This window comes from Lolium perenne, chromosome 7, assembly GCF_019359855.2.
Source record: "Lolium perenne isolate Kyuss_39 chromosome 7, Kyuss_2.0, whole genome shotgun sequence".
Lineage (NCBI taxonomy): Eukaryota > Viridiplantae > Streptophyta > Magnoliopsida > Poales > Poaceae > Lolium > Lolium perenne.
Window position 1 is genome coordinate 136,844,512 of NC_067250.2, and position 15,881 is coordinate 136,860,392.

Below are 15,881 nucleotides of genomic sequence, written 5' to 3' on the forward strand. Positions count from 1 at the left end.
ATTTAATAGCATCTGTCAAAGGGATTTGCAGGAACAAAGGTTTCATCCAATCACAAAATTTATTATAGTGTTCTTCTTCCTTCGATTTTAGTTTCTTAGCAGGAAAAGGCATTTGCTTTTGAACCCAAGGTTCTCTTTCATTACCATGTTTCTTAGCAATAAAATCTTCTTTAGTATACTTTTTATTTTTAGCATGCTTTTCAGGTTCATCTTCAACCTCTTCTTTATCGGAAGCATCATTCTTATCATTATCTTTATCATGTTCATTACCACTTTCAGTTTCAGCATCAGAAATAGAAATACTATTAGGATCATTAACAGGCTCAGAGGATTCTACAACAGTTTTATGTTTCTTCTTCTTTTTCTTAGAAGGAGCACTAGTTTCAGTTCGTTGAGAATCTTGTTCAACTTTTTTGGGATGCCCTTCAGGATATAGAGGATCCTGAGTAGAAACACCGCCTCTAGTTGTTACTTCATAAGCATGTTTTTCTTTAGAACTATTTTTTAACAAGTCATTTTGCACTTTAGTGAGTTGATCAATTTGAGTTTGAACCATATGAAAATGTTTAACAAGCATCTTAACATCATTGGAGGTTCTCTCCAAAATATCATGCAATTTACTAATAGCTTGAGAATTTTCCATTAAATGATTCTCTACTCTCATATTAAAATTATCTTGCTTAACAATATAATTATCAAACTCATCTAAACATTGATCAGGAGGTTTTGAGTAAGGAATATCTTCCCTACTAAAGCGTTGAAGAGAATGTACCTCAATCATGGATGAAGGGGGAGTTATCTTACATAAATCTTCTATGGGAGGTAAATTCTTCACATCTTCAGATTTAATACCTTTCTCCTTAAGAGATTTCTTGGCTTCCCTCATATCTTCATCATTTAATTTAATCATACCCCTCTTCTTCAATATTGGCGTTGGGGTTGGTTCAGTTGTAGTCCAATCATCATGATTTCGGCCTATTCTAGCCAATAATTCTCCAGCTTCGTCTGGAGTTCTTTTCCTGAAAACACAACCAGCACAAATATCCAGGTATGCCCTAGACTCAATGGTTAGTCCACTATAAAATATATCAAGTAAATCATGCTTTTCCAGATCATGTCCAGGCCGAGCTCTGATAAGAGAACAAAACCTTGCCCAAGCTTCATGCAATTTCTCTCCATCTTCCTGGTCAAAACTATAAATTTTCTGCAAAGCAATATGTTGAGCACTAGCAGGAAAGTATTTCCGAAAGAAAACATCAAGAAAAACACTTGGACTATCAATAGAATCAGGAGGCAAACTATTATACCAAGTTTTAGCATCATCCTTTAATGAGAAAGGAAAAATTTTAGCAACAAAATAAGTACGCTTCTTGGTATCATCAGAAAACAAGCTACTCAGAGTAGATAGCTCAATCATGTGTTCTACAACACTTTATTTTTCAGTACCACAAAAAGGTGTTTTCTCAACAATAGATATATGAGATAAATCAAGAGAAAAATCATAATCCTTATCCTTAATGTTTATAGGAGATGTGGCAAATTTAGGATCAGGAGACAGTTTATATCTAACAGCACGTTGTGCAAGAAGCTTTTTAATATTACTTGCATCAGTAGTAGCATTGCATTTATTAATAAAATCATCATCAAGTTCCACATAATCTTCATCAAGATCATCACTAGAGTATTCAACAGACTCAGGTGAATTAACAGGTGTAACAATATTTTCATTAGGAATTTCAGTATTTTCAATTTGTCTAGACCTAGCAATTGTAGCATCTAGAAAAGATCCTAATGAACCACTATCATCAAGCACAGCAGAAGCATCATTAAAATTATAAGAAGAATTTTCAGATTCAGCAGAAATACCAGCATGTGAAGCTTGTGGTGGTGAAACAAGTTGACTTATCACAGATGGTGAATCAAGAGCAGCAGAGGTACTCGGAGTTGTACCTTTTCTTGTAGTGGATGGCAATATGGCGACTTTAGTATCGCGAGGTTTACCCATTATGGAGAATTTGCAGCGAACAATATCAATCCAAGTGAACTTGTAAATAAAGCTATGCTCCCCGGCAACGGCGCCAGAAAATAGTATTGATGACCCACAAGTATAGGGGATCGCAACAGTCTTCGAGGGAAGTAAAACCCAATTTATTGATTCGACACAAGGGGAGCCAAAGAATATTTGTAAGCCTTAACAACGGAGTTGTCAATTCAGCTGCACCTGGAAACAGACTTGCTCGCAAAAGTTTATCAGTAGCAACAGTTTTATAGCAGAAGCAGTAGTGAAATATCAGCAGCAGTGTAACAAAAGACAGCAGTAGTGATTATAGTAAACAACAGGATTAAAATACTGTAGGCACAGGGATGGATGAACGGGCGCTGCATGGATGAGATAACTCATGTAACAATCAAGGTAGGGCCTGCAGATAGTAATAAAATAGTATCCAAGTACTAAATAACCATAGGCATGTGTTCCGTATATAGTCGTACGTGCTCGCAATGAGAAACTTGCGCAACATCTTTTGTCCTACCAGCCGGTGGCAGCCGGTCCTCTAGGGAATCTACTGGTAATTAAGGTACTCCTTTTAATAGAGCACCGGAGCAAAGCATTAACGCTCCGTGAACACATGTGATCCTCATATCACCGTCTTCCCCTCCGGTTGTCCCAATTTCTGTCACTTTGGGGCCTCGGGTCCCGGACAACAATATGTGTATACAACTTGCAGGTAAGATCATAAAGCAATGAATATCATCATGAATTGATAACATGTTCAGATCTGAGATCATGGCACTCGGGCCCTAGTGACAAGCATTAAGCATAACAAGTTGCAACAATATCATAAAAGTACCAACTACGGATACTAGGCACTATACCCTAACAATCTTATGCTATTACATGACCAATCTCATCCAATCTCTACCATCCCCTTCAGCCTACAGCGGGGGAATTACTCACACATGGATGGGGGAAACATGGCTGGTTGATGGAGAGGCGTTGGTGGTGATGATGGCGATGATCTCCTCCAATTCCCCGTCCCAGCGGAGTGCCAGAACGGAGTTTCTGGTCCCGAGACGGAGTTTCGCGATGGCGGCGGAGTTCTGGATATCTTCTCGCAATTTCGTCTTACCCCCGTGCGTTTTTAGGTCGAAACCCTTAAGTAGTCCAGAGGGGAGCGTCGGGGGTCGCCCGAGGCGTCGCCACCATAGGGCGGCGCGGCCCAGGGGCCCACCGCGCCGCCTTGTGGGGTGGGCGCCTCGTGGCCCCCTCCTTCTGGTCTTCTGGCTCCGTCAATCTTCTGTGAAAATAGGCCCATTGCAATTAATCCCGGGGATTTTCCTAAAAGTTGAGTTTCTGCACAAAAACGAGACACCAGGGCAATTCTGCTGAAAACAGCGTTAGTCCGTGTTAGTTGTATCCAAAATACACAAATTAGAGGCAAAACAATAGCAAAAGTGTTCGGGAAAGTAGATACGTTTTGGACGTATCAAGGCCAGGCCACGCCTAGGGCTGGTCTAGCTGCCCTGCGCCTCTTCTTCCACCCCCTGTGGACTCCATCTTCGTTATGGTAAAATATTGACTTCGGCTTTTGTTTCATCCAATTCCAAGAATATTTTCTGTACAACTTTTTTGAAATACAAAACAACAGAAAACAGAGAACTGGCACTATGGCATATTGTTAATAGGTTAGTGCCAGAAAATGTATAAAAGTGCAACGAAGTATGGGCAACACATATATAAATTGGTGTAAAACAAACATGGAGCATCAAAAATTATAGATATGTTTAAGACGTATCAAGCTTCCCCAATCTTAACTCATGCTCGTCCTCAAGTAGATAAGCGATAACAAAATAATTTTTGAGGTGACATGAAGCCAACACAATCTTGATCAAGCATTGTGAGCTGGGATCAAATTACTCTAAAAATAGGCATGATAGATATAATTCTAACAATAGAACTTAGCAACTATGTTATATCATGAGAAGTAACTCAAACAAAGGATTATGAATAATAGTGCATTGAAAGCAACTATTTGTTTATGAGCATAGATAAAACATAGCAAAGTGGTACTCAATATGTCCTTTATGAAGTAGCAAAACATAAACGCTAGGACACCTTTAAAGTTCAAAGGGTGACTAGATACAAGTAATTTAAGAACAAGCAATAGGATAATCATGAATCAATCAATAATAATTTTGGGACTATGCACATTGCACTAAGAATGAGAAATATGCTATCTTAATTGGTGCATAAAGAAGAAGATGAAGACTCAACATAATAGTAAAAGAAAGACTCTTTGCAGACTAAGGAAGATTAACAAGTTTTATAAACCTTCCAAAAAGTATGGTACTCATTAGCTTTGAGCTCTCATTGCCCCTATCATAAGCATCTTCAATGGTTAAAGTTAATGTGATGGAAAATATGAGCTATATTCTTGACAAATCACAAGTTGAAAATTTCATGCCCCATGAATACGAGTACCTAAACCTCATGCTACTCAATTTAGGTCCCAAATAAGTTCTTGTCATCGTAAGTATACATGTATCATCGAGAACCGCCAAGGGGGTACCTCTTGCCCGATGATATGGAAATACTCTTGTAGGAGCAATCCCATGCCAAAATGACAAGAAGAACAGACAATGAGCATCTCAGCAATTTTTTATTTACTATATAGGCATAGATTTTATTGAAAATGCTTCATAGAATGCTCACTATTGTTCGTTGTAAATTTGCACCATGAATGATGCATGGCTTAGATTAGTGGGCCATACATTTCTTTAAACATATACAAACTCCATGGACTTACAAGTTTCGATTTTATTTCATACCGCTAGGCATCCATAAACAAAAGAACAACAACTAAATATGAATAAGTGCAATGTTGAAAGCGTTCCCCATGAAACCATAGTTGTGCTAACTCCCAAATTACAATTTGCAAACATATAAACTTCCTAAGATAGTCACAATGATCAAGTTTATTAAGTGCAAGAAAGTAAATGTGCCATCAAGTTCGTGGGAGCTTTACTGACTAATTTTCTCATGCCAAAATTTAATTTGGAAGATAAATAAAAACATGATGAATATACTTGGAATAGCAATAATGCTAGTAGGTAGATATGGTGACACAATTGGCAAACTTTGGTTATTGGTGGTTGGATGCACGAGTAGAGCTCATACTCAGTACATGTGAAGGCTACCAAAATACTGTGAACGACCAACTAAGATAGCAGTAATGGCCACAATCATGCATATCGACAAAACATTACCAATCAAAACATCAAGTGATATTACAAGTCAAAAACTAAATGGTCATAGAGGCATTAGTTGAATGGTTGCATTCATAACATGGTGTAAGTATGTGCCAAATCAACCCAATAAAGCATCAAAGGAGAATACCACAATATTATGCTTTGTATGATGGAAACAACACACGATTATTTCAATAGCACATTAAGAACTCTCAGCTATTTGAGACAAGTCATGCTACAACAATAAATACTAAACATGTGACAAGAATAACATCCAACATGATATGCCAAAGTCTATGCCACAGTCTAGACAAGCTTCCTTTTGCATCACTATAGACATGAATCATTTTACTCGTCTCCAACATCAATCAACTTATTTAAAATAGCTCTCAGAGATGAAAAACAATATGGACCAGAGAGATAATCATACATAAATAAAGAATAGTAACGAGCTCTGAACAATATTAGAATCGAAAACGGAGAGCTAAACGCAGTACTAGAAAACTAAAACACTCACAGAACAATAAGAGCAAAAACTAGAGCGTTCTATGCAATTAAAATGGAGCATGTCTCTCTCCAAAACAAACATGTGGGGATCCAACATATGCTACAGGAAAAAAACTAAACTGAAAACAAAAATAAAGATGCTCCAAGAACAGTACATTGCGTATGAAGCAATAACGCATAGAAAGATGACCTGTTGCTTTGTTGATGAAGAGGGGATGCCTTGGGCATCCCCAAGCTTTGATGCTTGTACCTCTTGAATATTTCTTGGGGTGCAAGGGCATCCCCAAGCTTGAGCTTTTGTCAATTCTTCATCTCATCACATCATTTTTCTCTCCCTACATTTGAAAACTTCCTTCATACAAAACTTCACACAATTCTTTATCAGCAACATTAGTACAATCAAAATAAATAAATCCACTTGGGTTCAGTTGTAACATATATCAAACATCTATTAAAGCATTAGCTACTATATAAACTCTTCAAAAAGCTCTTTGATCAAAAGAACTAAAAAAGAAAGAGATTAAGAGGCAAATGCAAATAGTGGCAGAAATCTGTCAAAACAGAACAGCAGGTAAAGATCGATTTTCTCGAAAAACTTCTGTTCCCATCTCGAAAAGTGGTCAACTAATGGAAGTTAGATAATAACCTGGGGCATATGCAAAAAATGGGCAGCTCAAAATTCCGCTCTGGCTATTTACACGAATTTTTATGGTGAAAGCACAAAATCTATTTTTAGGACAACAACTTTCTCAAATATTACTTCTTCTTATTAGAGGCTATTCTTGGCACAAAAACAAAATAAAAATGATAAGGAGAGGTTATTGCAGAGGTAATAACTTCCAAGACTCAACAAAAAAAGAAAAATTACAGTAATAAAATATGGGTTATCTCCCAAGAGTGCTTTTTCTTTAACGCCTTTCAGCTAGGCGCAGAAAAAGAGCTAGCATCAATTATTATCAAGTGAAGAAGCATCAACATCATAAATGGCGGGAGCCTTGTGCCTACCCCTCCTACCTTTACGCTTTTTCTTAGGAAAAGAATGAGAAGCATCTGGTGGGGAGGTGAAAGTCACGGTACCTTTCCCAACATCAATCCTTGCTCCCAGGAGTTTTAGCAGAGATCGCCCAAGCGTGATTTGTCCTTTTCCTACACATTCAATGACAAGATAATCACTAGATACCATTCTTCCTAGGATTTTTGTATGCACTCCTTCAGAAATTCCAATGGGTAATATAATAACATTATTGGTAAGAGATATTTCTTCTCCACCCACAGAAAGTCCCCAAAGATCTAAAGACTCGTAAATATATTTAGGCATAAGACAAAACTCAGACATAATATCGCAAAAATATAAAAAAATTCACCACCTATATCAACTTTTACTGAAGGGACCCAACTTGAGGGTTCATAATTTATCGAAACATGATCATACTTTTCCTGAAGCATACTATAACATTCTTTCAAGCTAGTTGTACTTGTCTCAAGAGTATTTAATCTAGCAAAAATTCTCACAAGGGATGAATCAAAATTACTAGGTGAGCTATATGTTGCAATTAACTTTTTTATGGCATTAAAAGCTTGATATCCATCACAATGGAGGAAATCTCCCCTGCTACGGTGTCCAAAGCATATCTATAACGAATAATAAGAACAAAATAAAAGCTACTAAGAAGCAAGCCTAGAGTCATTTTAGGTTCAATTTTATTATAAGTATTATTAATTCTAGACCAAGCTTCCTTAAAACTCTCCTCACTCCCTTGTTTGAAAGTAAAGATCATTTCCTCAGGCGACATAGTAACAGAAATAGACATAGAAACAACTTAAAATAGGAACTAATTTTGTGTGTGTTTTTGATATAATAAAGCAAACAAGACAAAATAAAATAAACTAAGCAAAACTATAACAAAGTAAAGAGATTGGAGATGAGAGACTCCCCTTGCAGAAATCCTCTTTTTCCCCGGCAACGTCGCTAGAAAATCAGCTTGTGAGTGCAGATTGCACACCGTTGGGGAACTCCAAGAAGAAGGTATGATGAACATAGTAGCAAGTTTTCCCTCAGTAAGAAACCAATGTTTAATCGACCAATAGGAGAAAGACATGACTTTTGAAGGTGTTGCTAGCTGACTATTGGCAGGGCGCAGTACCGGCGTCAACAACAACGTGGAACCTGCACACAACACAACCAAAACACTTTGCCCCAACTTTCAGTGAGGTTGTCAATCTCACCGGTTTCGCTGGACATAAAAGTTTAAATGTATCGAGTGGAAGGAGATGCTTGCAGTACTTAAAGAGAACAGAGCTTACAGTAAGTAAACAGAGCAAGATTGCAATGGTTGAATTTATTAGTGTAAAGGAAATGACCGAGGTCCACAATTCACTAGAGGTGTCTCTCCATAAAGATAAATAACATGCTGGGTGAACAAATTACAGCTGGGCAATTGAGAGAATACCGACCATACATGACAAGATGATTACTATAAGATTCGTTTGGTCATTACAACATAATACATAGACCGTAATCCAACTGCGTCTATGACTAATAATCCACTTTCCGGTTATCGACTGAACCCCTTCTAGTATTAAGTTGCAAGCAACAGATTATCGCATTAAGCAATGTGTGTAAAGTAAACAATAGAATTACCCTCAGATAAAACATTGTTGTTTTCTCCCTAGTATCAACATCACATCTACAATCTTAGAAGTTATTATCACTCTTCCAGAAAACTAGAGGCATGAACCTACTATCGAGCATAAATACTTCCTCTTGGAGTCACAAGATTCTACTTGGCCAGAGTATCTACTAGCAATGGAGAGGATGCAAGATCAAAAATAACATATGACAATAATATATAATCGATCTCAACATAGTACATAATATTCATCGGATCCCAGCAAACACAACATGCAACATCACATAAGGATGATCTTGATCATGCATGGCAGCTCACAAGATCTAAACATGAGGCACAAATTGGAAAATACAACTATCTAGCTACTGCTATGGACCCATAGTCCAGGGATGAACTACTCACGCATCATTTCGGAGGCGGGCATGGCGATGTAGATGCCTCCGGCGACGATTTCCCCTCCGGCAGGGTGCCGGGAAGAGTTTCAGAACCCTCCCGAGCTAGGGTCTGATATGGCAGCCACGAAGGAAATTTTCATGGATGGAGGATCGGGTATTTAGGTTTTTCCCGAGATCACAAATAAATAGGCGGAGGGGCGATGTCGATGGAGGCCAGGGTGGCCCACACCACCCCTAGGCGCGTGCCAGGGGCAGACCGCGCCTAGGGCTGGTCTGGCCGCCCTGCGCCTCTTCTTCGACCCCCATTTGGACTCCGACTTCGTTACGGTAAAATATTGACTTCGGCTTTTGTTTCGTCCAATTCCGAGAATATTTCCTGTACAACTTTTCTGAAATACAAAACTGCAGAAAACAAGGAACTGACACTATGACATCTTGTTAATAGGTTAGTGCTGGAAAATGTATAAAAGTGCAACAAAGTATGAGCAATATATATATATATATATATATAAATTGGTGTAAAACAAGCATGGAGCATCAAAAATTATAGATACGTTTGAGACGTATCAGTGCGCGGACCCTCTTTCCGTTGATGGGGGTGCTTCCCATTGGGTCGGTCAATGAATCAGGGCCATGTGCCTAGATTTGTGGCGGTTGGCGGGAGGCGTGGTGGTCTCCTCTAGGTGGATCGACGGTGGACTTAGTTGAGACGTCCTTCTCTCTTGTAGATATGTACCTCGGGCTGCTTGTACGGGTTTGCAAGGTGGATAGTTGGTGAGAGAAGGGCTCCGATGAGTCAGAGCAGATGATGGCGGCATCCTCGGGCTTCGTTACCTTGTTGAAAGTGTCGCATCATAGGCTTTGTGGATCCGAACGTGACCTCCGCCTTGAGCTGGCCTGTGTGGACTGCCCCCCTCCCTGAGCCAACATCCCACACGACATGAATGGAGGTACCCTGCAACTCTCGTGGAGGCACCCTGGAGATCTCTAGAGGTGCCACATGCCCCACGCCGACCTCTGCCGCCCTTGCTCCGCACCGGCATCTTATGCCTCTTTCGAGGAAGAGCTCGTGGGCGGAGGTGTTTCCATGGATGTGCTTCCAGCGACTCTGCCGGTACGGCGAGTGTTGGGCTGAAATTTCACTTCCGCCAAAGGTTTTGAAGGATTCGAGGCGCTATAAAATTTGCCTCAGAAAGTTGCAACTTGAGGTTCTCAGGTGTTGATTTATGAGGTGCCTTAATTTTTGAAGTTGTGCACGTTTTGCTGGTTTTGGTTTGGTATTTTGTTTTTACCAAAACCATAAAACAGCGGGGTTCTTTTGTTTTTTTACAGTTTTGACACTATTAAGGGATGTGCCTTCTACACAAGGAGTCTATGCCCCAGAAAGTCGCAACTTCCATACTTGCTTGGACAACTCATGTGCATGTGGTCCTGTTTTGGCTAGCTCGCAAGTGTGCCCGACGGTCCAACGGATAATGTTACTAGTGAATTTTCCATGTTCGATTTGAGTTTTTGTGTAAGTTGATGTTGGATTTGAGGCCGCCGAAAAAATCTGGGGGGACCGGTGGCCCAGAGAAGTCGAGATCTCAAATCGCCAAACAGGTGGCTCACGGCAGCCACGCGCACCCAACTGGGCCACAAATATTTTCCGTGCCTCCAAGCCGCACAGCCACCAGCCCGCGGAGCAACACCACACCGCCGCAGAACAAAAAAACTGATAGGAATTTCTGAGGCTCAGTCAGGGGCGAGCAGCAGGCTCTGACCTCTGACTCCGAGGCGCGGCGAGGGCGAGGGCGGTGGCGGGAGAGAATGGATGCCGCGGCGCTGTCCAGCCGGATTGCTCTCTCTGCGAACCACCACGCGGTGGGAGGTACTCTCGCGCTCCTCTTCTTTTGTTGGATGTTCTTTGGTTTGGGGTTACCTTGGGTGCCAGTTTGGTAACCCTGTCCTCACACTTGGCGGATAAGGTTTGGTAGGAGGAACTTGTGTTGTAGAACGGAATAGTAGTTGGATGGATTAGATTGCCTGTTTTCAAATGGAGCTAGCTATTGCCAGGGTGGAAGCAGTTCTAGGCTTCAAACTCTCAAGAATCGTCGCCCGTTATCGATATTAGGCGTAGCTCGTCTTGGAAAATTGCTGCAAGATTTGGCCAGATTGAGCTTGCGAGAACATAATTTTTTGTAATTATCTGACAAGAAACCGCTGGTGTTTTATTGTCAAGAGAAATGGATAGTTCGTTTTGGTCCTGTTGGATTCTGCAGCATCCTTTGGTGTACTTGTCCAGCCATATTTACAAACCTGTACAATCATCAACGGTGGCTCACACCCTTTTAGCTGCATACAGTGAAACCACTCAAACTTCTTTAGATATTTACTCATGAATCTTGATAAGGAGGGACGAAGCTGAGCTTGAACTATTAGCAACTAGCAAAGGCTACATGTGACAATCTTAATTCAGATGGAATATTCATTCTAGGAAACAAATAGTCTGATGGGAGATTTGTTTGTTATGCCATCTTGGTCCTTGACCTTGCAGGATTGCCTTTTCATTTATCCTTATTGTTTTTTCCATATTCTGCAGGAGATAGATCTTCTATTTACAGGAGAAGGTCCACAAATGTTGCCTTCCCCATTGTAATCACAGCAGCAGGCAAAGGTGGCGGTGTGCTTGATCGACCAGCAGAGAAAGTTTCTCCAGGTCGTCAGTCTGAGTTCGATGTCAAGTAAGTCCGTTTCTGTTACTTTTGAATCTTTTTTCCATTCTGAGTGTAAATTCAGGAATGGGGTTAGTGCGATTTTTTTAATAAAAAAACTGAATATTTTCAGTATCATGTTAGATTTCAGAAGTAGATTGTAAACCCTGCCAAGTATAGTGTATTTTTCCACCTAATGATGGAAACTAAAAACTACAGAATGCTACATCAGGTGATGCCAGACAGGTAAAAAAGTTGCCAATACAAGTAGTATTGGACTGCTTGGGTAATTATCAACTACTCCATACTCGTTGTTGTTGCTGCAAGAGCACACAGCCCATTTATTTCTCGGCGAACGAAAAACAATAAACCAAAACTTATCCCTAGCTACAGGGGTCTGGAGTTTATCTTGATTCACTGTTTTAAGGCCTAATAATTTTACGTTCTTGTCAAAGCGATTTCAACTGGCCATTATGTCAACTTGGCAAGCTCCATTGCAGATATAGTGATATCGATGAAGGGTTGAAATGTATGTGTTGTACTTTGCTGTTGTTTTGAATGATATACCCCCCCCCCCCCCCCCCCCCAGCTTACTTTCAGACCTTTATAGTACAAACTTCTTGTACTGTGGGGTTTGTTTGTGCTTAGGCATGCTGTTCCAGTGCTGGATGCAGGCATGTGAGGATTGTCATGCTTTTGAGAAGATATGCATATTTCACAAATAACATGTATACGTTGCTTTTTCCTGAAACAACTGTGGTTATAGCTTGCCTTTTCCTGAAACAACTGCCGTTATAACTTGCCTTTTCCCGAAACAACTGTGGTCTCTAGTGCATTATATAGCACAAGGAGGATTATCTCATCAAAGTGGATCATTTAGCGGTATTATATCTTGAAACTATGAATAACATGCATTGAATCTGATATCGTATGATTGCTGGATGTCATTCCAAAAGCCTATATTTATATAATAGAAATAATTATCATTCTATTGTGATCAGTTGGATATTATGCCATACTTATGCTTTGTGCATGTTTCTGTAGTTGATATTCCTGTATATTATATATTGGTGCAGTGATGATTTTCCCTGCGAGACGCTCTATACATCCACATTCTCTGTATTGATTGGAAATAAGATTTTTTTTTGGCTGATAGTGTCCTCAGGGTGGAAAATTGGCATCGTTGGGCTATATTCCTTATGTAAAAAAGATTTTGACAGTTGTATTGATCGTGATTTAGAAAATATATTGGAAGAAATTGATCCACATAATTTAAAAAAAAAGCCACACACTTGAGCCAACATAATCTAAGACAACGAATATAAAATTGGTAATAAAAAAATGACAGATCTGCAATACCACCTACAAGATCAGAGCAACTAGCACTCAGCTCTTTTTGCGGCTCATCTGCCATTTTTGCTCAATTGTATGGCTTATTCGCCTAGATTGGTTATAAGCTTAGAACACCAGATATAACAGCATTTGTTTGGGCTGCAGGAAATCCCGGAAAATGTCCCCTCCATTTCGTGTCGTCCTGCACAATGACAATGAGAACAGGCGAGAGTATGTTGTCCAAGTCCTGATGAAGGTTATCCCTGGGATGACTGTGGACAACGCTGTCAATATCATGCAAGAGGCTCATGTGAATGGGATGGCAGTGGTTATTGTCTGCTCGCAGCAGGAAGCTGAGGAGCACTGCACGGCGCTCAGGGGCAATGGCCTCCGAAGCTCTATTGAACCTGCAAGTGGTGGCTGCTGAAAAAAGAGCTTATTTTTGCCGCTTAAAGTTTGTAGATACCCCTGCATATCTAGATAAAATGCAGTGAACACACTTATTGTTAAAGATGGACATGGGTACCTACTTGCAGATGTAAATCATGTAGTATACCAAATATAGTGTTTCCAGTTATTTTTCAAGAAAACAGTGTTTCCAGTTATGAAGCTGTAGTATTTCTCTTACTGTGAGCATTCTGAAACCTTAGTTACATTCATTGGATTTGCAGTACGTTGGAAATGGCTCATAGTGGTTACCAGTTGCTGCCTAGTATTCAGCTTAAAAAGATAAAACAAAAAATTGCTTCCTATAACACTCGCATCTTTTATTTCGGTTAACAGGTCATATTGTCCAGTAAGTCTCGTGTTGTTTTGAGGCTTTTGGAGGTGTCAGTTTTGAAGATGTCACACACAGTCTTCTGAAGATTCTTTTGTCTGCCAAACCAAGCGGGTTCTGCGTTCTTAGGGCAGCCCGACCTGACGACAAATGTTTCGGGCTGTTCATTGCCCAGATTTGGGGTCCAAATGCGTTGATGCGGATGTCCGTGTGCCTCCTCGGTTGCGTCCTACATAGCCAGCCAGCTAGTGGCATAGAAGCCACTTTCACTCCCGCCACTCCCAAAAATCGTATTCGTACGGAGGCAAAAACCCTACCTAATCCGCGTGCGTCCTCGGTTGTGTCCTACATGGCCAGCCAGCCAGTGCAATAGAAGCCACTTCCACTCCCGCCACTCCCAAAAATCATATTCGTACGGAGGCAAAAACCCTACCTAGCCATGCTATCGTCGTCTTGCAAGCTGAGGAACCTGCCATCGACGAGACCGCCCCAATGGCGGTCTCGAAGCACGACGCCTTTGTCGGCGACAATAAGAAGATGAAGGTGCCGAAAAAGCCGTTGTCTTGGGAGGAGACGTTCATCCAGACCGTGAAGCATCGGGATTGGCGCGCCAATTTGAACCAGAAGCAAAGGCAGCATGTGGCCGATGAAGCCATTAGGGTGGCCGCCGCCATGCTTGCCTATTTGTTGGGGGAATGACCCCCGGTATGCCAAAGGCATGCCAAACCGGATGGTTTGAGCCATCAAGATACCGGTTTAATATTCTTACCGGAGCACAAAGATAAGAGTTTGGCTAAGTGAAGCTAAGCCGGTATCCCCAAGAGGGGTATACCGGAACCGGATGAAGAAGATACCGGAAGGAGAGCAGGTCGGCAAGACCGGTCAAAGATTCTCTTCAGAACTAGAAGACAAGGATGAGCTAAGCAAAGTAGCTTTAATCGGAGCCCTGGCGCCAAAGAGAGAGGTGACGCTGAAAGAAGCCGGAGGACGTCAGCGTCCCTGATTAAAGAAGACCCCGGCGTCATCCCTGATTAAAGTAGCTTTGTAAAGTAGTTTGTCCAGTCAAAGATGCCATTAGGGTTTCTTGTTCTGTAAGCCACCCTCTCCCCTATATAAGGAGAGGGGGCATAGCCTCTTACGGACATGATGCGTTACGTTACGTGAGGTGAAGTTAGACGAAGAACCTGGTATCCAAAAACCTGTAACCATGTTAAGATCAATGAAGCTAGCGATCTAGAGCAGAGTTCTTCCTCTTGTCTCTCTTCTTGCATACCGGCCTTTGGTTGTGTTCTTGAGGAAAGCATCCGGAAGTTCATCCCATCTAGTCGCAAACCCTCCCCCGAATCCTCTAGCGCCCATTCGGCCCCAACTTAAGCCATCCCATGGCATCTGCTCGTTCGCCACGACGACAGTTGGCGCCCACCGTGGGGCATGAAGTGACGCTTGCTGGAGTTCACATTCGGGCGGGCATCCTCAACGTCGCCGGCCAGCGTACGGTCTCCGCGTTGGTGTAGCGCATCTACGCCATGGACTTCATCAACGACAACGCGGGCTGCTTCGCCAACGGCGGCATCTTCCCCAAGAATGGCCGCATCATCGAGTTCGGCAGCCACCGCATCTACTTCGGCACCGTTCCTGTGCGCCGGTGCCTCTCGTCGGTACTGGTGGCGCCGGATCCGCCAAGATGGCTACACGCTGGCCGCGCTCCTGGCAGCGTGGAGGTGATGATGGCAGGCGCGGTCGACGCCGGCAAAGAAGCTGCGGAAGAAGGTGTTGGTCGTGCGGTTTCGACCCATGCGGCCAAGCCACCGCTGGAACGCGGCGCAGGCGCTGCGGGAGCATCATCCGCACCGCCGGAAACACCACTCCAAGCGGCGATGAACGTCCTCGCCACCCCCATCGCGCAGAACATCGACCCGGCAGCGGCTCAGGCGGAGCTGGAGGCGCAGCGCCAGAAGATGCTCGAGAGCGGCAAAGACATCGTCAGGGCGCAGCGCGAGCTGAACCTAACCGTACGTGAGTATAACGCTGCCCATGGCTTTGCTTCTGTTAGCGCTCATGCTGCTAGGATACCGGAAAACCGGCTTAAGGCTCGCAATCTAGATCAGGATCTGCGTAAAGAAATTGCTGCCGGCAAAAGCACATCTGCATCTGTGAGCATTGTAGAGAAACCTAAGTACAGTAGCCCGGATAAAACAATAAAAGCTGCTAAAGCTGCTGTAGCGCTGTGTGACTCGCTTTCCGGGGACGCTCTGGCAAAACAACAAGAGCGTGTCCGGGAACTTCTTGAAACTATCGA

The 15,881-nt window shown here is 42.1% G+C and overlaps 1 protein-coding gene across 1 annotated transcript; it reads left to right on the plus strand.

Annotated features, from left to right (window-relative positions):
- Positions 1–10,434: 10,434 nt before the first annotated feature.
- On the plus strand, positions 10,435–13,431 carry LOC127301728 (ATP-dependent Clp protease adapter protein CLPS1, chloroplastic). Its single transcript, XM_051331992.2, has 3 exons — positions 10,435–10,649; positions 11,361–11,502; positions 12,970–13,431. The coding sequence occupies exons 1-3, from the start codon at positions 10,589–10,591 to the stop codon at positions 13,229–13,231; spliced, it is 465 nt and encodes a 154-aa protein (XP_051187952.1). The 5' UTR covers positions 10,435–10,588; the 3' UTR covers positions 13,232–13,431.
- The last annotated feature ends 2,450 nt before the right edge of the window (positions 13,432–15,881 follow it).